Here is a 27,732-nt window from a genome sequence, read left to right as displayed (position 1 = left end):
AGAGAGAGAGAGAGAGAGCGTGCCCCTTGTAACGCTTGTCGCTATGCCTCAACCATCGGAGTTGGTGCCCCTACGGTTTATGTGTGTGTGTGTGCTTTGCCTCAGCCACTGCCTCACAGAGTGTGGACTGTTTAATAGCAGCTGCCATGCGGCCATGATGCTAATTACAGTTGCCATTTAAGTGGTTGCACCAAATGACACTGCCAGCAAGCATATTACATAAAAAATAATACGACACCAGGGAGGAATGGGCCGGGAGGGGCCGGGTGAGACTATAAAGGTGACAGCCTGGTCAACTTGCCCAAAAGGGTCAGAGTGTTGTTGTTTCTGCTGTTGTGTTGGGCCATGGCTAGATTAAAGATATGACACGTTAATGTTAACTTGCTTAAAGTCGAATCATTTATTATTTTTGCATATTTAAATAGGACATATCTTTAATGACTTGCACAAAAATATAAAAGCCTTAATATGCCAACATTTAATATCCTTACACGCATCTAGATTAAATGATTTTACAGATTTGGATTATAAAACTTCTTTAATTGCCTTTGAATCTCTAAAGTTAGCATTATCAGTTTTTGCTCTCTCTGTCTCTTTGGAATGTATAATTTGCCTTTTTCAAAGAACATAGTTAATAGTTTTGCAATAGTTAACAAGAAAAAGTTCATTCCTAGGCCATAATTAGAGTCTTAATCCCAGCTAATATAAATTTTAGCTATTAAATAGAAAAATTCTTAAAAAAAAACATAAACAAATGCACTTCTCACAATTAATTAATATAAATTCGGCTTCGTAAGGAAATCTTTCATCAGCCCCATTTTGTTCACCCGAAAGTAACTCATTTTCCTTGTAAACAGAAGAGGAGAGGGAGAAGAAGAAAGAGGCATCGATCCAATCAAATTCGTGGTTCTTTAGTTTGCTGTTATTTCCTCTCGTATCGATGGTTCAATATATACATATATATCAAAACATACCAAAGCATCTTATTTCGTTTAACCCAAAAATGTTGCTACAATTCCATCTGCCCCAACGTTCTATTCCCCTCTCCTCCTTCCCCTCCACCTGCCAAAGTATTTCTGCATTCCTTTGCTCCGCTAAGTCGTAAGACTTGAACATGTTCAGCCCGTGTAATGCGCGTTTAAAAAGTTTACAAACTTTGCCAAGTTTTGTGCGGAATTTTCTTATATACATAGATATATATACATATATATAGGTTTTCCTTTCCTTTCGTTGGTTTGCTTTTGCCTGCAAATTCATTTTTTTACACCGCCTTGCAACTTTGTGGCAAGCGTAATGTCAAAAGAAAAAGCAACGAAATGAAGCAACACCGACTGAAGCAATGTCATGAAAGGTGGCAAATGGCCACGCCCATTTTCTGCAACCACGCGCCTGTTTACACTTTTCAACGCTTTGATGTTGTTCTTTTCCCTTTATTTGGCGCTTAAACTGAAAAACGTGACCATTTAAAAATGCGCCACGTTTGCCAAAAAACTTTGCCAATGCCTCGAACTTTGCCATCAGTGAAACGATGAAACGAACGAAAAGTTCGTGACAAAGGTGAGGCAGAGCCAATGGATTGGGCGTGGCAGTCATATGCAACTGCCGCCACGCCACAACTGTAAAATTTATGAAAATTGATTTTGTTAAAAGGCCAAAACCAAACTGGCTAAGACAACTTAATGCCCCAAAACAGAAAATGGATAGAATCGAAAGACCTAACTGAAAACTGCTTTTAATGACATTTTGACTTGAGCAACGAACGTGCAAAATGGAATTGTTATTGTTTTATACCACATGCATGAGCAAAGCAAAAATATAAAAAAAAAGGTCAAAGAAGGTGGTTCACGTGACAGTCACGGGACCTTCCTGTTGATATCAACGGGGCATGATAAAGAAACCAGCATCAGCATGTTCTTGATTGAGAAATCATTGTGCATAACTGAGAGATAATTGTACTCGAAACGGATGGCTATGAGAGAAAAATATTATTGGTAAGTATATTTCATGAGTTTCTACTGATGAAAAATAAATTTCAAGTTTTGATTACAATTGGCAATCAATTTCTTGTCTTCCGCTCAATTTCTTTTCTCTTTCATTTCGAGTTTAGTTCTTTTTTTGGGTGAATTCTTTCATCAGAACACTCTCGTATGATTTTGGTAATAAAACGGACTTCACAAACGTTGACTACGTGCCGAAAAAGTGATGGCTAGTCCCGCAGGTTTTGCCGGGGTCCTGGTCAAGTTAATTTTCTATAGCGTCTATTGCACGTCGTTGTCATTCGCCGCTTTTATTTGGACATAGCCTGCGTATATACATATGGAGCCCCATTCGCTCTTTTAGCCGGAAGCAGGAGCAGAGGGATAGAGCCAACGAGAAAGAGCGGGATAGCTTTAATTGAAAGCAAAACATCAAAACGAAAGCGTTGAGGTGAACATTGGGCTAATTTGGTAATTTGCACGCAATTGCATGAGTTGTTGACTATATCTATAGAATGAGTGGATATATGTATCCATGTGTGTGTGAGCTTGTGCGTGTGTGTGTGTGTGTGGACGCTGCATCGTTAGCTTTTGGCAATTGACTTAAATGACAGCCTTTGTTGTGTCTGTTGTGTATTGATGTTGTTGTTGCTGTTGTTGTTGTTGTTATTGTTGTTGTTATTGTTGCTACTGTTGGCTTACATTGACAGCTCGGCGTATGCGTAATGTACATTTGATGTGCGTGCAAAACAGCAAAGTGAAAACAAACTGATGAGGCGTTTATTTGAGATACAATATGATAAATAAATATATACACTTAAGACTATCGTTATGGCCGTTTTATGTGGCCAAAATTGTAAATAAAATAAAGCGCATTAAATTAAAACTTAAACATTTATTGATCTTCAATTTTTGATAAAAATTAATAGCTCAAAACTTAGAACTTTAAAACTTTATAAGGAAGAATAACAGTTGCAATTATTAGAGGCTTCTCTTATTATTACATAATTCTTGCTCCTAGTATTCATTACGAGTTTAAATTACTCAAAACTATGTTTAACTAACATAACCAAAAAGCTATGCTAAAGGCATAATTTCTAGTCTAATAGTCAGGGAACTGACCCACAGTCTAACAGGTGCATATCCTCAAGCTAATTAACCATAGTCAGCTGCAGATAATTTCGAAATCAACGTGTCATGGACACGCTAGAGTAACTGATTTCCGAACTAGCCTTCATTTCTCTTAGTTAGACAGATTGATGGCCAGAATAATAAAATTTACAAAATGCAAAAGCATTTTCTAGTCTTTAAAAAATGGGGCCTAACTGAGTGTACTTAAAATTCTTTTGCTGATTTGAAAACCATTTTTGGCAAGAGGAAAAACTTGAATGCGTTTGCAACTGTAATCAAAATCAAATTTGATGGGTAAGCTGCTTGAAAAGAGAAAAGTTTAACTTAAAGTTCTTTGATGGCTTTGCTCTCTAAATCTCAGCAAAGTTTCAAATGATCTAAAAAAAAGAGAGAAAAAAAAAAGAAATCTAGATGTAGAAGGAGACTTTTATACATACATATACATATATAGATGATGGTTGGGGGTATGGATATATGTGATTTTGTGTGTGTGTGTATGTGTGACACGCTGCGTTTAACACAAATGAATATGAATGCGGGCCCAGGAGACAGAGAAGCAGCAGTAGAACAGTGCAGACAGGACTCGTAGAGAGTGCTAAATAAAATTTAATGTAGTGCGAAACGTTTATGAGCTGCAACCGCAAGCTGATGATAGCTGCTGTAATAGGGAGAGACGGAGAGAGAGCTCCGGAACCCCGAGCCCCGCACTCCGGGACTTAGGAGCAACGAGGCGGAGCGTTAAATAAACAAGTGGCAAAGTGTGCATAGAGCTTGCCTGGCCCCGCCCCTCTCATTCGCCCAACTAGAGTGAGCAGCATTTTCATTTGGCAATTGAAAAAGTTGCTGCATACTTAAAGTTTTTCTTTCTACCCTATCCAAGCGCTCCGCTCTTGCGTATACGCAATTTTTTTTTCTGACTTTAGGTAAGTGCATTTGGCAGGCTAAAAGTGAGATTGAACTTAATTGAATTTTTCTATATATAAATATATACGCGGGAACCAACAAACAGATTCACATTTGCATGTAGGTGAGTGCAATATGTAAATATATTTAGTTTGCACTTCAACCGCAAAGGGTTTTGCCTAGGACCCAGTCCCAGCGACTCTGTTCCTTTCACAAGCCAGACACTCATATTCGACAGCTGGAAAGCGCCATTTGATTTTTCAATTTAAATAAATAAAATTGCATTCAAATGCATTTTCGTAGATACGTATATATATAAACTCACACATTTTGCGCCAATGCCTTACGGCTCAGAAAACATTTTGCTGCATGTAATTGACAGGACCCATGACAGTTTAATTATTTTATATAGAAATGATTTCTGCGGTTAATCAAAATAAAATTGAAATGCATTTTCCCCATATTAACAACAACAACAATAATAGCATTCAAGTTGATGAAGAAAATTGCATTGACATGTGTTAAATCTAGGGAAACAAATCTGACATTTTTCGGTTTTGATTTGATTGAAAATGAAAGTAAATAAATCAGATTTATTAACTGAAAGTTATTTGTGGCATATGCTTTTAGTTTTTATTGATTTAACTTTGCCCTCTTAATAAACTGTTGATATTTTAATTAATTGATTAATAATCGGATTACTCTTCAATTTACTTAAGATCGTGTATTTTCTTTTTATTGCAATTTCCTTTTGATTTCATTTCAATTTGTTTGAATTTATGAGCAAATGTTAAGCGGAAAATTGACAGGATATACGTTTAAGTAAACACTCAAGCAGCAAACCAGAAAAAAAAGAACCAACCAACAGAAATAAAGTGGAAATAGCCTACACACAGACAACACTTAAAGTGTCCAACTGTTGGGACTCCAAGGAGCCTATACGATGCCACCGAACAAGCATTTCCCTCAAGTGTTTCTTTGGCATCAACTTCGGTATCGGAAAACAAAACCAACAAAAAAAAAAAGAAGAGAGAGTCAAGTAAAAATGAAATAAAAATCAACCTAACGAAAGTAAAACTTTCCTGCGCCCACAAAGCGTAACGGATATCAAACGCACTTTGCCTCCCATAGACAATTTCCGTTTCCTGTTGTTAGAATGGAAAAACTGAAGGAAAAGTAGTCTTGCTGGTTGCCAGTGGCTGCTGTTAGAAAAGGCGCTAAAGTAATGGCACCAATAAAAATAGCCACCATTTGTGGGCCACAAATTGTTTGTGCTAGTGTGTGTGTGTATAGAGTTTAAGTGCTTCTCATTTGTAATATGAGAAAAATGTTTTCAAAAAAATCAAAATATAAATACATATGGAATTTAATTGACATGAAATCGCTTAATTTTAACTTTGATTTAAAAGTAGGTTTCATTTATGGTTTCTAAATAGAAGCAAATACATCTAATTAATCATTCACATCTAATTAATTAAATAGAGAATTTGTTTACATTATTTATCCTAACTGGTGGTAATAAATGTAAGGACCCCATTCGTTTCCCTCTCATTTGCACCTCAGAAGATTCAATTTATACATATTTCCATTATAATATAAAGAATTCAAAGCTGTCAAAATGAAATAAGCGAATAGCAATCTTTCTATAAAGTGAAAACTTTTAAACAAATTTGAAAATGAAAAAAAAAAAAATTTCCAATTCGTTTTTCAATGAGAATTTTTGGCTCTAGCTTTGCTAAAAGTTCTTTTTTTTTCTTTATTCGACAGATTGATGTTCTGCAGTTTGGAGCTGCCACATGTAAGTGGTTAAATCTAGTTTTTGCCTAAGCTCATATCACAGAGAAAAGCCAAAGCTAAGCAGGACATCAGTCAGGCACTTAGCAAGGGCATTAGTACTAGCCCCTGGAAAACCACTTCACTCAAGTTTCCACTACTCCAACTTCTTCCCCTTCATTTGAAGCTCTTTACTGTGTGTGGGTCAAACATTTTGCTGTCTTTTTAATGCGTTTAAGAGAACACTTACTTTTCCTCTGTGTATGAGATACCAACTCCTACTTACTTGAAATTCAGTTGAAATTTGTTGGATACCTAGCCAAGAGGCAGCAGCAGCAGATGGACGACTAGAAACCGGAGAAGCAGCCAGTACGAAAAGTAGGAGGAATAACTACCAAAGCAGCTGTTCCATGCTATGATTGGGCACTTGTTGCTGTTGTTTCAGCTGCAGCTTATCCACCCACACAGCCACCCACTCACCCACACACACATGAAGAAGAGCAAAGAGCTGATTATGTTAATGCGGAATGCCCAAGCAAAGTCAAACAGCATTTGCGGGTGCATGAAAATTGAATTAAAAAAAAAAGTTCAGTGAAAAGTGGTTAAGGCAATTAAATTAAAAGTTGGTCAATTTTTATTACGATTTTATGACTTTCTCGTAAACGTGAAGCAAAGAAAACAGCCAGACAAGTAAGGCAAATGGATAAAAGGTGAAATTAAGTGAAATTAAGGCTCATTTCAGTGAAATCCACTCTCTCAAGAACAAAAGGTATAAAAGAATATCCAAAAAGTTGGTCGAAATACATAGAAAATGTGCCATTTAGCAAAGAATCAACAAAAAGCATTTGGAAGAGAAACTTTCATCTTTATAATCATATAAATCGTCTGCGGAATGATCTTTAGAGCATTGAATCTTCGTTGTGTTGTGTGCACAAGTTTTCCGTTAGTTACTTTTTCTCTTTCGCTTTTGTTTGTTTTAATTTCCATTTTGGCCTCTTATCGGAAAATGAAAAGCTTCGCCGGCAAAAGTTGACCCGCATTTTAAAGCTGCTTAACCCTCATGCAATGAATGTTTTTTTCCCTGTGGGTGAAAGGAGAGAAGAAGAGGAGACAGAGAGTGAAAGAGAGAGACTTAAACGAAAGACGGAAGGGGGGCACAGCCAGAAACTGGAAAGAACAAAACAAAAATTCATTAAAATTTTGCATATTTATAAAAAAAGAAAAAGAATCCTGAGTGACCCGCTTTGCGCCTTGGGGCACTTTTGTTTTTAAAGCAACCAAACAGCAACGCCCCCCCTCCCTGCCCAACCCCTCTGATTTACTGTCCACTCCTCCTCGTACAACTTACTCGGAAAATTCTCTTGTTTATGCTTCGTAATGTGGCAAGCTTAAGTTTTGGCTGACCGAAAAGTATGAAAAAGCGTAAAAAAAAACAGGAAAATCTGTAAAATAAGTCAGGAAACGTTTTTAAGATGCCCTGTATAAAATTAATCAAATATATTTGGATCTTATGTAAATCTCTAGGTAGATCAAGATCAATCATTTAAATTTGAAGGCCCTCTCAGCCTTCTTTGTGTAAAACTATTTGTGCTTAAGTTCTTGTTTCTTGTTTGTCATCAATTCAATATACTTGTTTCTTTAAAAAATAACAGGGTATGATGAGACGAAGCAAACTCAAACCAAATGCAAAATGTAAGTAAAAAAGAAAACTTTTTAATATGCGGATAGCTTTAATTAAATATGTTTTCCACTAGACGAACCCAAATGAAAAAAAAGAAAATACCAGCAGCAACAACAAGTTTGTGTGTGTGTATTTATGTTTGGTTGTTGTTTCATTCTGTTTTATTTTACCAACATAAACATAAATGTTAGTCGGTGTAGCAAGGAAACAAGTTTCTATTTTTCCTTTTCTGCTTTCACTTGTTACATTTTTTTTTTATTTTTTCTAGCCTTGAGCAAATTTCTCCTATTTGCATTTGGCTGGTTTTAGCCTAAGTTGGGTTTTATTTTTCTCCCATTCATTTGTAGATATTTGTGTTTAGGGTTAAAAAAAGAGATTTTAATTTGGAATTTGTATAGAAACTTTTGAGTACGTTTCGTAAGCTATTGATATTGTAACATTTAAAAAAGAATGAAGTGGAATTCATTTACTCATTTAATTTTGATTTGTGAGAGTAATTTATAAAGAATTTAAGAGAATATTCTAATTAAGCACTTTCTACTTGAAAAACAGAAAGTTATGACATGGACAAAACTATTGTTTACTATTATTGTTTATTTCATTCACTTTTTAAGTCCATAATTATCATTTGCAACTTCTTATTACACACACACAAGTAAAATCTTGATTAATTTGAGTTTATAAATATTCAATATTTTTATTAATATTAAATTTACAGAGTCAGTTTGCATGTTCTCATTGTCTGCAATTGCAAAAGAACCAAAGAAAAGACAGCAAAAAAAAACCTTTCAGCATTTCAGTATGCTGTGTTCAGCCATTGACAATAATTTATTATGAATTTCTTTATTATATTTCGTTCTCTTTATTATGTAACCTGGAATGTCTATAAGTTCGAGAAGGGTATATTAACACAACCCAAGTTGTTAGTCATAGCTAAAGAAATCAATGCTTTAATATATAAAATATTTATAGGTTTAAGGTGTTGAAATTCAAAATCTAAGATTCTTTTCTTAATTGATCAAATGATAATCTTAATATCACTTCACAAAGAAGTTCAAGAATCTCGTAGAAAGCTTGTTTTATTAGAAATGGATGAATATTGTAATAATAGAAATATATATATTAGGTATGTTAATAGGTAGATCAAGTATTCTACTCTTAGATTATTAAGACAACATCAAGGTTAGCTCAGCACCCAAAAAACGAGATCTAGGGTCAAAGATCGAACTTGAATCTGTCGAAGCTGAGTAACAACATATATGTACTTTTATCATATGTAAAAATAAATGGAATTAAATTTTATAATTCTCAATTTCACAGAGGGTAACACTAAAGTCGAGATATCTCAGTTGTTTAAACATTCCATTGCTCTGGTCTGGCCATTGTTGCCTTGGCTTGGCTCTCTTTTACACTTCTGTTCATTTTACGCCTACAAGGAAGTTTAAATAAACATAAAATGGCGACAAGCGAATGAATAAGGCACCAGCAAATATGGAAAAGCATACATATATGTGTGTATGTGTGTGTGTGTATGAATGTACAATATATATCAAATTTATAACCCACACATGCATCCACTTTTCACACTACTCACTCCCTTCCTCCCTCCCGGCGCTCGCCCACACAGATGAAAAACAAACAAATTGACATGTCGATGCCGAGTAAAAAAAATAAGAAAACTCGAAAAAGAGTCGGAAAAAAAGGGGAATTCTTTCTTTTCTCTTTCAACTGGTTGAGGCTGTTGGGTTATGGTTTTTCTTGGTTGTTTTTTTTTGGTTTTTTTTGTTTAAATTGTTGTAAAATTCATCGGATATGAAAATCTAATGATTTGTAAAGGCGATGATAAGCGTGCGAGAGGATGGCCCCTTCAGGCGTTGAGAGAAAACAGAGAAAAGTTTTTTGTATTTCGGGCTTTTTCATAGGCAGATGAGAAAAGGATTTTCCACATTTATTGAAATATTATTTAATATTTGCTTTTTATCAGCTCATGTGTGTGTATGTGTGTATGTGGGTCCGTCCCTGTGTGTTTGTGTGTGCGTGTCTGTATGGAAAATGAAAAACTTTTGCACACAAAGTTTTTGTTGGCTGTAAAATTAAAGACAGACCAAACCAAGAAGCAGCTTAAAAAGTTTCAACAAAAATCAATTGGAAAAGTTTAACTTTTTGTGTAATTTTATGTGCTAAGAAATAACAGAATATATATATTTTCGATACGAGCTTGTAACATCTCAAATCTGCATTATTATACCCTTGCAAAAAGGGTATATTAATTTTGGTCAGAAGTGTGCAACGCACAGAAGGAAGCATCTCCGACCATATAAAGTATATATATTCTTGATCAGCATGACGAGACGAGTTCATATAGCCATGTCCGTCCGTCCGTCCGTCCGTCCGTCTGTCCGTCTGTCCGTCCGTCTGGATCAACGCAAACTCCTCCTAGACCGTTAGAGCTACAGAGTTTTTTTGCATGAAGGCTTGTATATACTGCAGGCGTTGTATATCTCGGATTCAGCCTGATCGGACCACTATATCATATAGCTCCCATACAAATGGCAAAGTCACGAACAGTGACTTTTCTCAATATCTTCGTTATTTTCTGAGCTATTGTCGTGAAATTCAATATTGGTGAGTTAATTACACATATAAACGACTATGCCAAATTTGATCAAGATCGGGTGACTATATCATATAGCTCCCATAGGAACGATCGGTCGAAAACAGTGACTTTTGTCAATAACTTCGTTATTTTTAAAGTGATTGCTTTCAAATTAAATATTTGTTAGTTTTATATATCTATTAATGTCTGTGCCGAATTTGATAAAGATCGGGTAACTATATCATTTAGCTCCCATAGGAACGATCGGTGGAAAACAGTGACTTTGATCAATATCGTCGTTATTTGCTATGCTAAGATTGTAGGCCGTTCTTTCGGAAACAGCTTTTTTAGATAAAACGTTTTTCCACTTTAATGGCTATAGGTAAGGAAAGAGTTACCAAAAAAATTGCAAGGGTATACAAACTTTGACGCGGTCGAAGTTAGCCCCGGCCCTCTGGTTTTTGGTTTCTTTTTGGAGAGTCAAAGGACATCTTGGTAATTTTTTGTTGGTTTTAACATTGAAGATTTTTAACTATAACTCTTGTAAGAGTATAAATTATTCGACAACACCTAAACCTTAAATTCAAATGTCTGGAATTTTGTTAGGTCCTTTGATGAGTACCATCTGAACCAGATTAAAACGCATTATCTTTGCTATAAATTAGTTTAAACAGAACTCAAGAGATCTCTAATATGTTATGGAATAAATTTTATTTACTTTAGATTTAAATTGAATTTAAACCGGCTCGAGGTCAATCTTACAAAAGAAATAGCTATACAGACAACCTGCTCACCTTTTTGTGTGTTACCTTTGAAATAATCTTCTTTTGTAAGATTGACCTCGAGCCGGTTTAAATTCAATTTAAATTTCAATAGGTCGCAATCTCTAACCAGATAACACTAACGGAAGGCACGCCGTTATTTTTGGAATTTTATTCCAAAAAAACCCCTTTTTCTATATGGTACAATATACCGTGTATAAAAAGAAACAGGTCTTGAATTTAGTTTGTTAAGGGCGAAGCTCTTACACTAATATTTCATAGCGCCTAAGGGTAATGCACAAAAGGTGGTCTTCGGTATTGTAGGCTTCGCCAGCTTTTTTCGCTTCATTTAGTTGGCAATGTAATTCCCAACTAGTTTTAGCGTTGAAGACATGGTATGGCTATTGCAATTCTGGAGTTCTTTAGCAAAGTCTGCTGATGATAGAACTTGGTAGTTCTTGAAATAGCTATACAGACAACCTGCTCACCTTTTTGTGTGTTACCTTTGAAATAATCTTCTTTTGTAAGATTGACCTCGAGCCGGTTTAAATTCAATTTAAATTTCAATAGGTCGCAATCTCTAACCAGATACTTTAGATTTATATATTTTTGCTCTTAAGCAAAATGTTGTACTACATTTTCCTTTTTTTTTTTTGTTTGCTGTATTTTTTATTTTATTGTTGCTTTGGTTCTTTTGCCTTGGCATTAAAAAATATTTACTATGTCTAGACGGGCAAGGGCATAAATCAATTGCATTTGAGGGGGCAAGAAGAGTTGTCTTACAGCTTACAGCAAAAATGTGGGGGAAAATGTGAAAATATTTTACCCATAGTATTACACTTGCCACACAACTCCCCCCACACCCATGTTCATTTCCCTCTCTCTATAGTATATGATGATTCTTAATGGGTTTGCACAGATTTTCCGTGTCTGAGTGTGTGAAAAGTTTGATGAATGTTTTTCTGACCCAAAGACATAGTAAAAAGACACATGATGTTTAGACCGACACACTAAAATATTAATTTTGAACTCTCTAGTTTAATTTGGCAAAATATATATATAGGTAAATCAATCGCCTCGTCTCAAACCACTGGGATCGAGCACAAAACGCGTACCGAATGCAAAGCGATTCGTGGGCATGCTCATTACCACACTAAAGCCCACTTGAATTGGTAAATATGTTAGATATCTAAGAGATGCAAAGAGTTTTCAGATTGGCCTAGATATGGTCATTCAAATTGCCTTACTTGGTCCACATGAAACCCACTGAGGCATCTGAGTCGAACATTCCATGCACTTCTGAGTTCCAGAAATTCCATTGATAGCCAATGGTGGCAAGCGTTTTTCGTGTATTGCGATTCCAAGCCAGCATATTGGCCATTTGAATTTGTGGATGGATGCGTTGCCAATAGCTAACATCGAGTCCTTGCTTGGAAGCGGTGGCCGCAAAAGAATAATTATGATGTGAGTAGCTATTAAGTAGGTATCATTGGAAAAAAGCAGTAAATTTCTGTGTTTGCATAAGAGACTAAAGAAAATTACCGGGCTGCAACTGCAATATTACTCGTAATCCTTTTTGGTTCATTCCATTCCAGCAGGAGTTCCGTGCCAATTGCCCAATGCGTTGTTATGGAACGCATTACGGACAATGTGCAACGACCATTCTCATTACTCACATCATATAAATTTGCTGACCAAGTGTCGCACGGTCGTGTCCATTCGATTGTGTATTCCGATTTCACCGGAGTTACCTCATTCGCTTTTTGCATATTGGCCTCCATGCGCAGCGATTTGAATGGATAAAACAATATATTCAGATTGGCAGCCAATGATGTGGGATGTATATCGCCACTTATCGTGGGAGTGAGCTAGAATGGAGGATATATACAGAATAACTACTGGCTGAGTTGCTGTGTCCTCACCATTATATCATCGGACACCCGAAATGTGTAAAGTCCGCCAAAACGAAAACCCGATGCCTTCACATGACTCAGCAACCAGGAAGCTTTGATATACTTATTTGGGGCCAATCGATGCAAATATTCCAATTCGACACCATCGAAAAACTTTGGCATTACCCGATGGGCCAACACATGAAGTCCTTCGACATTTCCAGGATTCTTTTGCGTACAAGTGCCACCATAACGCTCAAAGCAGGTGGGAAAGAAAATGCCATTGACCTCATTTGGCGGACAACTCTTGTAGGGCATATTAGGGGGGAGTGTGGAACATCAACAAAAAATATATATATATTTATATAGAACACAAAAAAAATCCCAATACGATTGGATGTACAAAACGTCCTTGGATATACAAAATTTTGGTTTTCTCTTCTCGATCTGATATGGTAGGAATAATAATCTGTGCTTAGAGTTGAGAATAGCAAATGTTGATTTTTTTTTTTACTTTTTGTTTTTGTTAGTTTTAAATTATTTTTGTTTCAATAACATTAAACCAAATGTTATATAGATTCCATTAAGAGAATATGATAAATAGTTAAGTAGAAGGCGAAATTCACCGCCCACGAAGAAGAAAACGAATGCAAAATGTATCATCAGATGTCAATTGTCATTTTATGCGCCATTTCACTAGCTCTTATCCCTTGTCTCTTTGTGTCCCTTTTTGTTTTTCTTTTTTATTCTGACTTTGGGCACACCATTAGGCACATTTCACACTTTTTACATTATTTATATGCCATACACTTTGGTTACCAACGCCTTCTTCATCTTGATGTCTCTTTTGCTTCATGAAATATTTAAAATCAAGTCCAAATCGCTTGCCAAACGACGATGCTGGAAATGCTGATGATGACGATTCTGATGATGATGATGATGATGATGATGATGATGATGTATGACAGCAACATTTTCGCGACCAGGATAAACTAGTGTATGTAATATTTATGATGATACTTTAGTCTATGTAGAGGGACGAGCAATGGAAATGGGTTTTTATTAAATTTCTCAAACTTCAAATAATTCCGTATACGGTCCAGCACTTTGAGTGTATTTATTGTTCTCATAATCCTCTTCACTCCAGCAAAGATTGGCATAGGTTTTATCCTTGTGTTGGCACTTATCGCCTGGTTGAGCACCCCATTTATAGATCGGACGACCAATAAGATTGTCGGTGGCAAAGGCGCAGCTAAAGTAGAAATACTTATAACCCGCCAAAGTGTAACGTAATGCGGCGCAACCAAATTGTGAACTTCGTTCATTTATAATGAGAGCTGTTTTATATTTCTGACTACGGTGAGAGAAAAGAAACCATCAGAATAGTTAGTATTATTAATGAGAGTCTCACTTACGGCTTGTCAAAGCTACTGGGCAAAACCAAAGTAGCTGTGCGAGATATTCCAGTTATCTCCGATAACCAACCATCAATTATTTCCGTCATCATGGCAAAGTTTCCTCGATCGGTTTCGTATTCCAAAAATATAATCTTTTCCGCCATATGTCCGATATAATAGAAAAATGGTGAACTCATGCAGGGCCTGGGGGTCAGTCGGCAGCGGCTGACATCCAAACGGGCAAACATGGCCAATTCATTGGACCAGGTCATTTTGCCCATGCGTGCTGCTTTGGGCAAGTTGCGATATTTGCCACCGGCTACATCGTTACGCAATGTATTGAAAATATCAGCCAAAGAATTCTTATATTTCGTCATTTCCAGCAACTTGGCATTACGTGGGCAATTAGAAAGATTCTGCCAAGAACCAATTGTTGTTATATTGTTAATATTTTAATGAAAAAACTTACTCCTTGAGAAGTACAGGCCAAATTTAAGCCTTGGCAGTGGGGATTCTGACAATAGTTTGGAATTCTTGCCATTGAATTTGGTATGGCGATGAAGCAAATAAAAAATATATTTAACAAGTGGTTGGTCGACTTCATGGTTAGCTTTGGTAGAAAAAACTGAATTGATTGAAAGTAGATGAAGCCTTTTATATAGTCACAAATGTTTTATATTTTGATATTGGATCGGTTTGTGATATGGTTAAAACAGCTGTGCATAAGGAAGTAATACTCTATGCAACTAATCAGTAAGTGAATTTCTTGGGCATTTAAAGCAAATCGTAAAAATAAACATATGTAAACGTCTTTAAAGTAAATTTCTTTTGCCTTTTTGTGCCTTTGTGGGAAATGAAAACGTTGCGTTTGTTTATAAAACCAATACACTCTCTTTGAAAGAGCATAAAGCATGACAATGCCAATGACGTTTACTGCCGCCAGCTCTATGATGATGACGTCTAAGCCGATTTCCAGTTGCCAGAGTTCATGAAAGCAAATGCAAAAGTTGTTTATTCAGCAGCTCAGTCGCGGCTTGGGCACGGACATGGGCTTTGTGCTCTTTCCTTTTGCCTTTTGTCGCACTCGGCGACATCACTTATTTAGAAGCCAGCACTTAAATTTATCACTCCAACCAACCGAACGACCAGCAGCTGTTCAGTTGGACTTTGCTCCATCCATTTGTCATTTGCTTTAATTTAATATGCTAAAATATAGCGAAAAGCCCGCATAACGAATTTGGCAAATCAAAGCTTTACTTGCGACCACAAAACTTTTGCCCAAAAACCATTCCAAAGGATTTGGTGTGAGAGACAGGTTGGCAATCAGATGATGCCTGATGGGAGATGTAATCATAAGCAAATAAGAGAGACAAGTACAAGACAAGATCCCAAAAACTTTTAATAGGCATGCTGTGACAAAGACAAAAATTCAAGTAAACACATTTCTTAGAAATTCAATTAATATTTGTTCATTAACATTAAATTTACCAACCCTTGAAACTAAAACAAACTGTTGCACGAAACAAAACTAAACAACGGCAAAAACCAACAAACAAATGACCCAATTCAAAAGCTTTTTCAAATAAAACAGATTCATTCTTCAATAAATTTTAAGCCACTGAAAGTAATTGAATATTGATTTATTATCATTTTTGAATGCCCTTTCACCGAAAAATTTACTAGATGCAAAAAGTGTTTAATAGAGTTTGAAATCTATTTTCATTCATTTGAAGAAAATTTCAGGTTTGTTTTGTTTTGGTTTTATAAAGATTGAATCTGTGAAGAGAAGGATAATTTACTAAAACCAAATTAGTTTGGCTAACTTTTGTTTGTAGTTAAGAAGGACTCTGTTCCTTGTTTTCTATCCATTCCAAAGTATAACAAAAATATTAAGTTTTAGCTTTTAGTAAGATTAGAATTAGATGTCTTGTAAAAATTAGGTTTAGTTCAATGTTTGAAGTGACTTAAATTCCCTTTATGAAATATAAGAATATATAAAGTTCGGTGTATTTGAAAATTAGCTTATGATGTATTTTTTTGTTTGTAATCGAAAAGGTTCAAATGAATATAAATTAAAATTGAAATATAAATACACATGCGAAAAAAAACTTGGCTACATTTTAAATATTTACTGTTCCTTGTATGCTGGAAATTGTAAAACAGTTTTCCCTCACCACCAAATATATACAGACACACACACACATGTACATGGAAAAGAAAATTGAAAATTCAATCGCATTGCAATGAACAAAAATTTATTTATTTATCTCCTTTTGTATTTCGCTTCTCTGGCCGCTGCTGTAAAATGCTTACAAACGTGTTTATTTTTTTAATTGCTTATTGTTTTTACTTGTTTTTTTTGTTGCATGCATTCAGCATATAATTTAATTTTATTTATTATAGCCTTTGCTAAAAAAAAAACACAGAAAAATATAGGTATATGTACTCCCCTGCAATAAATTTTCAATATTTCATAGAGTTTTATTTTCACTCTTTCTCTCTACGCGCATTTGCATTGATGAATTTTTTTGCAATGGGTTAAAAACTTGCAAATGCGTTATCAATAAAAGTTATTTGTGTTAAATATATATATGTACATACATATATATTGTTGATATTGGTGTTGGTATTAGTGTTACGTTATAAATATTATTGTTGCCTTTGACTCGCCATGGGAAATGAATTGCGAGTGTAGCGATTGCAACACGAAAAATGTTTTAGAAAAAACTTGTAAACTCTTTTAGCCAGAGTTTCTCTATAACCAAATGGTTATAAAGTTGTCTTATATATATGGAGCAACTGCCCTTAGACAGGATATATAAATATATCACAGGGTATTACAAAATCGGAGCTTTGTTTCTGACTTTTTTTTGGTTACTTTACTGAGAACAAATATTTGTCAATGAAAAGCGCAAAGTGCAAATTTAATAATATTCAGTAAATATTTTTTATGGGATAGAAAGTCAATTATGTATATAAACTATTTGTTTAGGCCAAAAGCAAGTTTTATATACTTCTCTTCTGGTAAAAATAATACCATTTGTATTTAGTATTATTTTCAGTATTATTTGTTCATTATTTAACATGCATTAAATATATTTATATGGAAAATAAATGGCAAGCTAAAGGCTAACCGTATCCTTAAGAGAAACCATTTCGACTATTTAAAGTCAGATTTATTCTGCTAATTGTTACTCTTATATACATAATAATAATAAACGTAATCGAAATATGCAACTATCTAATGTACAATTATAATAAACTAAATTTGTATTGGTGAAATGATATATTAAAGTTGCCATAATACTAAACAGATAAAGACTAGAGTTGGCTAAAATGTTTGTGTGTTTAAAAGAGTAAGCGAGATAGCCTATGCCAGCTATGCATTAAGTAAAAACAATAAAACATTCAGGTCTTCAAATTAAATTTTTCATAGCATACTTTTTAGATGATACTCGCCAAAGAAATTACTTGTAAATTATTTTCAAAGTTTATTCAATAAGACTGTAACAATAATGTGAATTTGTATAGGAATTTCAATTTAGATTACCTAAAGTTATTACAGCATTCAGTTAGTTGATTTGCAATTTATGTAGAAATTGTTTTGCTTTATTTGCTCTAATTTCTGATCCATTTAATATTTACAATCGCAAATCACAAAAGTGACAACAAACAGCATGAGGCCCGAAAGGCACTTTGTCTGCTTGATTTACACAGTCGGGAAAATTATTTGCATAACCATTTTCCCCATCCAAGCACACCACGGGAAACGTCTTCACGTAAAAGAGTTTGCCAGCAGAGTAAAGAAAAGTCAACTCACTTCAGGGCTGGGCACTTAGGCACGATTTGCATTACTCTTTGCCTTTCCATTACTTGCGAACAATTTGCCATTTTCATCCATTATTTTGTAATTATTTAAGTGCCTTTAAGGAGTGGAGTGAGGTACTGAGTGGAGTGAGGTATGGGATGGGATGTTGGCTAGCTGTTGATGTCCACCTTATTGGATGTGGACACACGCCCCATTTTCCAAGGCAATAAGTGAAAAAATCAAAAAGCCATAAAAACTTTACACAATCGAAACGTGCAAAAGTTGATTTTTGCCAACGCCAGCAGCAAAAAGTAAAGTAAAAAGGCAAACACGCCCTGTTCCTTCTTTCAAAAAGAACCAAGAATAAAATCATCAGCGATAACAGCAATAACAACAAGATGCTAAAGAGGAGAGGAGAACATGGGGTCCAAATAAAAAAAGGCAGACAACAAAATCAAAGTGCGGCCGGCATGTGAAAGTAAAGTTTTTCTCTTCTCTCTTCGCTTTCTCGTTTTCGTTTTCTTTTGTTGTTGTAGCGATGGCAGCTAATACGGGGGACAGTTCGACCCATAAAAAACGAAGCAAATAAAAAGCGCAAGAAAATTACTTTCCGCTCTACAAATTCATTTTTTTTTCTCTCGCTTTTCTCTCCCTGCACTGTGGTTAAATGGCAATTTATGAAACTGTATTCTTTAGCTTATTATAGAAGAGTATAGAACTTTTTGAAATGGTTAAAAGGATACACCTTCTTCTTCTGGTACATTAATCTCTGACATAACTTGAACTTTATTTGTGTTTTTGCTATTTGCTTTTCTTGAAATCGTGCACCACTGTGCCCATATATGTGTGTATGTACGTTTGTACTGCAGGTTTCCAAGAGCCAAGCGTGTAAAGTAAGTAAAGTTGCGAGTAAAAACCTTTTCCGCCTTTTCGGCTTCCATCGATGGCTTTTGGCTATCGGCCTTTTGAGGCATTATGTACTGACAATTTTCATGATTATGCGCTTACGGTTTGTGAGTGTCCAGCTAGCATTTACCCACTCTCCCTCCATCTCAATATTCCTTTCTCTATTCGGACTCCGTCTCGCTTCTTTCCGTATCCCTTTCCACATCTTCACGCCTTGGTAAGCGCAGCTGTTAAGCCTTTTCCGTTTCCGGAGCTAGCGCTCAATTTTTTTCCTCCCTCTTTTCGGCTCGATTCTTTTTTCTTCTTTCTCTTTTGTTGTTGCTTTTGCTACTTGACTTTGGTGCCTAGAGAGTATTAAAAGTATTGATAGCATTGACAGGCAGTTGAAGGTCCATACAGGCCATGGATGGAAGAACATCAGTTCCACCAGTTTTCCACCAAATACGGAAATGAACATGGGCGATTTCATTGTATATTTTTTTCTTTTGCTCCTTTGTGTTTGAATTGTGTATAGCATAGGGAGATGGGCCAACGAGAGGAGCTATGGGAAGTTGTAAGTGAATCTCAAATGCTGCCGATTGTTGGGTGTTAGACATTTTACGGGTAATTATGGCTTATGTGTGTGTCTGTGGATGACAGGAAGTTGAAATGATTGAGATGCTTACCTACTAAAAAGTTGTGAAATGAAAATCGATTTAAGATAATTATAAAGCTAAAGTGTTTATTAATATGATGGCATGAAATGATTATACCTTGTAGTTAAGTTAATATAGTTCTGTTAATAGTTCAAGGATTAAAGGAAAGTACAAATAACAGATGTAAAATGGAAAAGGAAGGATATTTTTAATCACCAAGAAATTTGGCATTGTAATCTATGGTTTTCTCATTAGGCTTAAGTTATTTTATAAGAAAACGATCTATGTTTAATAAAACCCGCTAAATCATCTTCTTTTTTAACTTTTCCTAACTATAATTTCCTATATATCCCAATTATTAGGATCAACTTGAAGGCAGGTTAAGCTTTGATATAGGTTGTTCAAAAAGGTCCATTAAATCTAATCAAATATTTTCTATATTTTCTATATATCCTCCATTTTGATGGACTTTAATCTGCTTAAAGCTTCATAATTTTTGCTCAACCAATTTCAATTCCAATCACATTGCCCGCATTTTCATTATTTCATTTAGCCATAATCACAAATAACATTGAGACTCAAACAAAAATCTGAGCTCCATAAAATTGTCATAACTGCAAACTTATTGTGACATTTCCAATAAACAGGAAAAAGAAAATGCCAGCTGTGACTGTTATTCGAATCAGACTCGGTCTTCGGTCTTCGACTCCCACCGACTTCATGGCATTGACTACAACTCCGTGCTCTCTGCGTGCGGCTCTGACTCCGGTTGGTTGTGCTAGTATTTCTAGTTAATTTACTACAATGCGCCAAATATGCAACATAAATAATGTTGAGTACGAGTATTTGACATAAATAACCCAGGAATGGGCGAGAATTGTCGGGCAGCTGCTGTTGCTTCTGTTGCAGTTTGCTTCGTCGGTAACTGTAACAATTAATTAGAAACTAAGAAAGTTCCATTTGGCAGGCAGGCGCTAAACTTGTCCCCGGCACTAAAGCATCAAAAGGATGGGCGTTAGAGGAGGAGCAGGGTGGGGGGTAAAAACTCACACAAGTCGAGAAACGAAAACGAAGTTCAAGTTGATGTCGAAGTCGAAGACTGTCGCGCACATAAAACGCTTTTAATTGATTTTCCGCTTACGTGCTATGGCGAATTGGCAATGTCGTGTCCTGTCGCCCTTCCCCTCTCCCTCTCCTTAGACACACATAGGGTACTACCATCCCAATTTCTCCCACTTTCTGGCCCCTATTGGTTGTAATCGTTCATTCATTCATTTCGAATTGTAGTTAATTAATAAATTATTCCATGCGATTGAACTAACAATGTTGCTCTGGAAACTTTCACCAGTTCACGAGTGTTCTTCGTTCGTCCTTCCTTCCAGGAGCAGTCTTTAATTATCCTTGGTCCAGAGAGAGGAAGAAAGAAGACCAAACTTCTCCTACCAACCATATACTTTGTTTAGCACTTGACACTCATATAAATTTAATTTCTCTCTCACAACTTCTCTTTCTCCAGCTCTCTCTCTCTCTCTCGTTCTCGCTTTGCTTCTTTTGCAATTAAACACATTTTTATTTGTTAATGTTTACGATCCGCACACGCAGAAAATATTCTTTTTAGGAGTTATAACCTGAGCATAAACATTTTAGCTTTAAATGGGTCTGATGCTACTTTAGCTTTAGTCTCTCTTTCTCTCTCGTTGGTAATAAATTAAATTTCATTTCATTCTCTGTCCATTAGCTAAAGAGGGCCGTTAGGGGTAGTCGGGGGCCTTAGTTTGACCCCACCCCACCACCATTCCATGGGCTCCACCTGTCTCAGGTGCTGCAAACATATTGGAAATTTATTAAAAGCGCAAATACTCGTAACTTTCGTAAATGCTCATCGCATGCGGTTGAATGTGAACCTTTTATGTGAACCTGCTTTGCGGTTAAGTTAAAATTACTTTTCTGCTGGGTATTTCCCATTTGCCCCATCTTGTTTCGGTTTTTATTTTCATTTATTCTTTTTTTTTTTTTGGTAATGCTTCTTGCACATTCTGTGGTTTATTATAATGCTGAAAATGTTTGAAGTAAACTATTTGATGAGTTAACAGATAAACATTTCGCTTAGGCATTTTCGAATTTTAAAATTAAAGCTTACGTTACCGCTAGAAATCATTTTGAACTTACAGCTGGAAACGTAATTCTTTTAAATACAATATATTAAAGAATTTAATCTCATTAAAATATTGCCTTTTGAGGGAGATTCAAATTTGTTGAGCAATGTGCTTTAAATATACCTATTACAAGTTTTCGTTTTGTGGATCTCTCTACCAAATGTGACACTTTTCCGTTTTTGGATTCATGGGACTGCCAAGTGGACAATTGTAAGCCGTGGCAAAGTCCTCGTCATTTCTAAGAGCACCAATGACTCGAAATTTGTTTGTGGGATGCTTATCTGATAACTCGTTCCAGTAGTCCGTCATCTTATAAGCGGAACAATAAATTTGAGCGAATCCCAGGAAGAACAACTGCTCCGGCGAGTGATCCATGCCGGGCATCTGTTCACTCTTGGGCATGTTAATCTTATTTTTGATAAAGTTGCGATAAGCACTCAGTGATTGTCGTAAACCACCGTTGTCCGCTATATTCTCGTTTTTGGTTTTTTCGCCATTGATTGTACGATTAATCTCTGGGATCAGATAATTATTAAAGTGCTTTACAAAGCACTCGGTACGCTCCTTATACGCTATGCGGGATTCGTTAGACCACCAGTCACGAACTTCAGCCTCGCTATCGACCATGGAGCCAACTGTATCAAAACCATGGTTTAGTTCATGACCAATTACATATCCCATAGCTCCAAATTTAAGGGAATGCGGCCAGTATTTATGGAAGACAGGAGGATGAAATGATCCGGACAACACATTAATTGAGTTGTCCCTAATGTAATAAAATGCATTTGGTTGCATACATATTAATGCCTCTGAAGGTACCGTTTCCTCTGGGAGTTCCTCGTTGTGATGTCCATTGAAACGATCTATGTAGACTTTGAATCGTTTCAGATTTATCTGATTCTGCGCATAAGAACCATCAACAAAACTAAGGTTACGCATCTCTCTGATTAAGAGATGAGTGAATGCGTCATCCTGTTGGCAACCGATGTTTGACTTAATTAAGGACTCCTTTTTTAAAGCCTCTGTGCGAGTCCGTGTATCCAGAAAGTCTGCATTCTCTATAGCCACACGGAAACTCTTTCGAAGTTCGTTAATAATACTCTGGATCTCCTTGCTGGTGTCTTCAATTGAGTATTCCTGTAGGCGAGTAAATTTAGTGTTTTTCTAATAATTTACAAGATTGATTTTACATACCAGAAAATATAGTTTTCCCAACAAATGAGGCATCGAAGCGAGGATGCTTCCTTTGCAATAATCCCTCTGATATTTGACCTCTTTGAAATCAGCATCCATAGTGTACAATAACTTCATCACCAAATAATTGGCCACAGAAGGCCCATGTTTGATGCACAGTTTGTCCAGTTCGTAATAATAAGGATCACATGCCAAAGGTTTATCAAGCGTAAAGTTTTTCCCGTTCCAGGCAATCTCGAAATAGTTGCTCCAATGTTTAAACTGGGTATATTTTCTCAGGTATGACTTTTGAATGCACTCCGTAAGGTCCTCAGGAAAACGATCGTTAAGATTGAGGACATCATGCCAGAATGCAAATACACCGGCAATTACTTCACTTATTTTCTCCTCAGCCAATCCAAATGACTGCAAATACACACGCATGCGTTGCTCGTTTACTTTATAGGCTTCCGTCTCATTGGTGACCAGATTATCGCTGTATACCTTATACTCAAACCCTAGCTTGGGCTTTAGAAAGATAGGAGCGAAGGGAGCTACTGTGATGAGTCTCTCATTGATCAAGCCCTTGGCTCCGTAATTAGTAAGATGAGCACTCATGTTGAACCAATTAAACTTGTCCGCTTGCCACTCCGGACCGTCAACCGCCGGGAAACCGCCTATAGATTTGATAAGGGCCAGATAAGCGGGGTCAGTTGCTGGTAGTGGCTGAAGTTCCGCTCTGAGGCAGGCATTATAAAATTTTTGGGCAATTTGCATCTCTTTTTCGTAATTCAAATCGATGGCTAGTGATGACTTCGTAAGCAAATTCTCTGTGACATCGCCTAGTGTGTAAATTATATCCGAGGCACTGCCTCGTATATGCAAACCGTGGCGATCAGGCTGAACATTTTTCCAGTTTCCACAAGCATATTCATAGAAGTCATCGCACGGAGAGATCGAAAGGTTCATATAGCTTTTCATTTTATTTGCATAGGAATTAAGGAACTCGATATCTGCATCTTCAGGGATCAGGTTCTCCTTCTCGTCCTCATTGCTTTCCACAGTTGGCTTGGCCACACATGTCATCCACAGGATGCTCACTATAATAGGCGCCCACAATATGTTTTGCTTCATCGCACACTCACACTCTGTTTAGTTCCGAATCTAATCCAAGACTAATATTTAAATGATTCAAGCTCTGGCCAAAGCAGACATTTCTGATTGTTAATCAACGCAAATACTTCCAAACCTTAATCTGTGAGCTTGAACTAGAGCTAAATGCGGTTAAAGGTTTCTGCTTATTTAAAAGTTTAAATGTTATTTAATTATAAAATGGGTTTCGTACTATTTGACAGCCGAATCGTGCCACTATGCTAGAAATTAGTCATAAGGCATGATCAATGATAACAAACAAGTCTAGCCAACTTAACAACAAAAGGCAAAATTTTATTTATATGGGAAATATGTATATATTTTAGCTCAGCTGGAGCCAAGCTTGTGCTATCACTATTCTATAGAAAAAAGTAATCAAGTCTCAGCTCAGCTGTCTTAGACCCAAGAGACCTCTTACCCGAAATCATAGATTTATGTAGCGCTTGTTCAAAATACTGAATGCTGATAAAGTCGAGACATATTTTTTTTGCCATTGCTCCAAAAACTAATTCTAATCTAATTAAATTATAAAGTGTGGCATATTGCGTCCGGTGAGCGAAATTGGGGAAGCTCTTTTCCTAAGTAAAGGCAATAAAAACAATAAATTGATTGAATAAAGAAAAGATTTTTGCCATGTAACCATTTTTCTCGCATTCATTTGTAATATTTTTCACCCTTTTCTGTTGATTGTCTTGGTTGTCCCCAGACAGACATTAAAATAAAAGCTCCTTCATTTGGCCAATAATTTGGAATTTGCCATCTTCATTTCTTTTTCTTCTTTATCGTCTCATTTCCGCTTCAATATGGCTTGACTGAGCTTGGTTTACTGTCTAACTTCAAGAGCAACTCCTGACTCCATGGCCAACTTGACATGGCCCATAACACCTTTTGCTCTTGAAATTACTTTTCTGCTGAATATTTCCCATTTGCCCCATCTTGTTTCGGTTTTTATTTTCATTTATTTTTTTTTTTTTTGGAAATGCTCCTGGCACATTCTGTGGTTTATTATAATGCTGAAAATGTTTGAAGTAAACTAACTGAAGTTAACAGATAAACATTTCGCTTAGGCATTTTCGAATTTTAAACTTAAAGCTTACTTTAATCGCTAGAAATCATTTTGAACTTACAACTGGAAACGTAATTCTTTTAAATACAATATACTAAAGAATTTAATCTCATTAAAATATTGCCTTTTGAGGGAGATTCAAATTTGTTGAGCAATGTGCTTTAAATATACCTATTACAAGTTTTCGTTTTGTGGATCTCTCTACCAAATGTGACACTTTTCCGTTTTTGGATTCATGGGACTGCCAAGTGGACAATTGTAAGCCGTGGAAAAGTCCCCGTTATTTCTAAGAGCACCAATGACTCGAAATTTGTTTGTGGGATGCTCATCTGATAACTCGTTCCAGTAGTCCGTCATCTTATAAGCGGAACAAAAAAATTGAGCGAATCCCAGGAAGAACAACTGCTCCGGCGAGTGATCCATGCCGGGCATCTGTTCACTCTTGGGCATGTTAATCTTATTTTTGATAAAGTTGCGATAAGCACTCAGTGATTGTCGTAAACCACCGTTGTCCGCTATATTCTCGTTTTTGGTTTTTTCGCCATTGATTGTACGATTAATCTCTGGGATCAGATAATTATTAAAGTGGTTTACAAAGCACTCGGTACGGTCCTTATACGCTATGCCGGATTCGTTAGACCACCACTCACGAACTTCAGCCTCGCTATCGAACATGGAGCCAACTGTATCAAAACCATGGTTTAGTTCATGACCAATTACATATCCCATAGCTCCAAATTTAAGGGAATACGGCCAATATTTATGGAAGAAAGGAGGATGAAATGATCCGGACAACACATTAATTGAGTTGTCCCCAAAGTAATAAAACGCATCTGATTGCATACATATTAATGCCTCTGAAGGTACCGTTTCCTCTGGGAGTTCCTCGTTGTGATGTCCATTGAAACGATCTATGTAGACTTTGAATCGTTTCAGATTTATCTGATTCTGCGCATAAGAACCATCAACAAAACTAAGGTTACGCATCTCTCTGATTAAGAGATGAGTGAATGCGTCATCCTGTTGGCAACCGATGTTTGACTTAATTAAGGACTCCTTTTTTAAAGCCTCTTTGCGAGTCCGTGTATCCAGAAAGTCTGCATTCTCTATAGCCACACGGAAACTCTTTCGAAGTTCGTTATAAATACTCTGGATCTCCTTGCTGGTGTCTTCAATTGAGTATTCCTTTAGGCGAGTAAATTTAGTGTTTATCTAATAATTCACAAGATTGATTTTACATACCAGAAAATATAGTTTTCCCAACAAATGGGGCATCGAAGCGAGGATGCTTCCTTTGCAATAATCCCTCTGATATTTAACCTCTTTGAAATCAGCATCCATAGTGTACAATAACTTCATCACCAAATAATTGGCCACAGAAGGCCCATGTTTGATGCACAGTTTGTCCAGTTCGTAATAATAAGGATCACATGCGAAAGGTTTATCAAGCGTAAAGTTTTCCCCGTTCCAGGCAATCTCGAAATAGTTGCTCCAATGTTTAAACTGGGTATATTTTCTCAGGTATGACTTTTGGGTGCACTCCGTAAGGTCCTCAGGAAAACGATCGTTAAGATTGAGGACATCATGCCAGAATGCAAATACACCGGCAATTACTTCACTTATTTTCTCCTCAGCCAATCCAAATGACTGCAAATACACACGCATGCGTTGCTCGTTTACTTTATAGGCTTCCGTCTCATTGGTGACCAGATTATCGCTGTATACCTTATACTCAAACCCTAGCTCGGGCTTTAGAAAGATAGGAGCGAAGGGAGCTACTGTCATGAGTCTCTCATTGATCAAGCCCTTGGCTCCGTAATTAGTAAGATGAGCACTCATGTTGAACCAATTAAACTTGTCTGCTTGCCACTCCGGACCATCAACCGCCGGGAAACCGCCTATAGATTTGATAAGGGTCAGATAAGCGGGGTCAGTTGCTGGTAGTGGCTGAAGTTCCGCTCTGAGGCAGGCATTATAAAATTTTTGGGCAATTTGCATCTCTTTTTCGTAATTCAAATCGATGGCTAGTGATGACTTCGTAAGCAAATTCTCTGTGACATCGCCTAGTGTGTAAATTATATCCGAGGCACTGCCTCGTATATGCAAACCGCGGCGATCAGGCTGAACATTTTTCCAGTTTCCACAAGCATATTCATAGAAGTCATCGCACGGAGAGATCGAAAGGTTCATATAGCTTTTCATTTTATTTGCATAGGAATTAAGGAACTCGATATCTGCATCTTCAGGGATCAGGTTCTCCTTCTCGTCCTCATTGCTTTCCACAGTTGGCTTGGCCACACATGTCATCCACAGGATGCTCACTATAATAGGCGCCCACAATATGTTTTGCTTCATCGCACATTCACAGCACGATTCCGGATCTTGTTTCCTCTGTTTAGTTCCGAATCTAATCCAAGACTAATACTTAAATGATTCAAGCTCTGGCCAAAGCAGACATTTCTGATTGTTAAACAACGCAAATACTTCCAAACCTTAATCTGTGAGCTTGAACTAGAGCTAAATGCGGTTAAAGGTTTCTTCTGATTTAAAAGTTTAAATGGCTTTTGACTATTTGACAGCCGAATCGTGCCACTATGCTAGAAATTAGTCATAAGGCATGATCAATGATAACAAACAAGTCTAGCCAACTTAACAACAAAAGGCAAAATTTTATTTATATGGGAAATATGTATATGTTTTAGCTCAGCTGGAGCCAAGCTTGTGCT

At 36.4% G+C, this 27,732-nt stretch overlaps 4 protein-coding genes across 4 annotated transcripts; all 4 read right to left on the bottom strand.

Moving 5' to 3' along the window:
- Positions 1–11,839: 11,839 nt before the first annotated feature.
- Positions 11,840–13,259, bottom strand: LOC6647527 (mitochondrial import receptor subunit TOM40 homolog 2). The gene is made up of 4 exons (XM_002069702.4): positions 12,744–13,259; positions 12,364–12,689; positions 12,069–12,293; positions 11,840–12,010 (listed from the first exon to the last, which is right to left on the bottom strand). The coding sequence occupies exons 1-4, from the start codon at positions 13,029–13,031 to the stop codon at positions 11,890–11,892; spliced, it is 960 nt and encodes a 319-aa protein (XP_002069738.1). The 5' UTR covers positions 13,032–13,259; the 3' UTR covers positions 11,840–11,889.
- Positions 13,260–13,715: 456 nt separating this feature from the next.
- LOC6647528 (antigen 5 like allergen Cul n 1) lies at positions 13,716–14,721 on the bottom strand. Its single transcript, XM_002069703.4, has 3 exons — positions 14,580–14,721; positions 14,129–14,526; positions 13,716–14,067 (listed from the first exon to the last, which is right to left on the bottom strand). Exons 1-3 carry the CDS (start codon positions 14,712–14,714, stop codon positions 13,785–13,787), a joined length of 816 nt encoding a protein of 271 aa, XP_002069739.3. The 5' UTR covers positions 14,715–14,721; the 3' UTR covers positions 13,716–13,784.
- Positions 14,722–21,768: 7,047 nt separating this feature from the next.
- On the bottom strand, positions 21,769–23,922 carry LOC111519225 (endothelin-converting enzyme 1-like). The gene is made up of 2 exons (XM_023178887.1): positions 22,810–23,922; positions 21,769–22,752 (listed from the first exon to the last, which is right to left on the bottom strand). The coding sequence occupies exons 1-2, from the start codon at positions 23,920–23,922 to the stop codon at positions 21,769–21,771; spliced, it is 2,097 nt and encodes a 698-aa protein (XP_023034655.1).
- A 1,285-nt stretch (positions 23,923–25,207) lies between these two features.
- LOC6647529 (endothelin-converting enzyme 1-like) lies at positions 25,208–27,361 on the bottom strand. Its single transcript, XM_023178888.1, has 2 exons — positions 26,249–27,361; positions 25,208–26,191 (listed from the first exon to the last, which is right to left on the bottom strand). Exons 1-2 carry the CDS (start codon positions 27,359–27,361, stop codon positions 25,208–25,210), a joined length of 2,097 nt encoding a protein of 698 aa, XP_023034656.1.
- Positions 27,362–27,732: the final 371 nt, after the last annotated feature.

Source organism: Drosophila willistoni, chromosome 3R, assembly GCF_018902025.1.
Source record: "Drosophila willistoni isolate 14030-0811.24 chromosome 3R, UCI_dwil_1.1, whole genome shotgun sequence".
NCBI lineage: Eukaryota > Metazoa > Arthropoda > Insecta > Diptera > Drosophilidae > Drosophila > Drosophila willistoni.
Note: the sequence above shows the minus strand (reverse complement) of the source record. Positions and strands in the feature narration are given on the sequence as shown.

Bases quoted from the DNA above. Each gene is read 5' to 3' on its own strand.
- LOC6647527 (XM_002069702.4), bottom strand. From the start codon at position 13,031: ATGCCCTACAAGAGTTGTCCGCCAAATGAGGTCAATGGCATTTTCTTT. The intron at 12,294-12,363 runs GTAATTTTCTTT...CCTACTTAATAG, and splicing joins AATATTGCAGTTGCAGCCCG to CTACTCACATCATAATTATT. The intron at 12,011-12,068 runs GTAAGGCAATTT...TGCATCTCTTAG, and splicing joins GTGGGTTTCATGTGGACCAA to ATATCTAACATATTTACCAA.
- LOC6647529 (XM_023178888.1), bottom strand. From the start codon at position 27,361: ATGAAGCAAAACATATTGTGGGCGCCTATTATAGTGAGCATCCTGTGG. The intron at 26,192-26,248 runs GTATGTAAAATC...ACTCGCCTAAAG, and splicing joins TGGGAAAACTATATTTTCTG to GAATACTCAATTGAAGACAC.
- LOC6647528 (XM_002069703.4), bottom strand. From the start codon at position 14,714: ATGAAGTCGACCAACCACTTGTTAAATATATTTTTTATTTGCTTCATC. The intron at 14,527-14,579 runs GTAAGTTTTTTC...GGTTCTTGGCAG, and splicing joins TGGCCTGTACTTCTCAAGGA to AATCTTTCTAATTGCCCACG. The intron at 14,068-14,128 runs GTAAGTGAGACT...CTCTCACCGTAG, and splicing joins CCCAGTAGCTTTGACAAGCC to TCAGAAATATAAAACAGCTC.
- LOC111519225 (XM_023178887.1), bottom strand. From the start codon at position 23,922: ATGAAGCAAAACATATTGTGGGCGCCTATTATAGTGAGCATCCTGTGG. The intron at 22,753-22,809 runs GTATGTAAAATC...ACTCGCCTACAG, and splicing joins TGGGAAAACTATATTTTCTG to GAATACTCAATTGAAGACAC.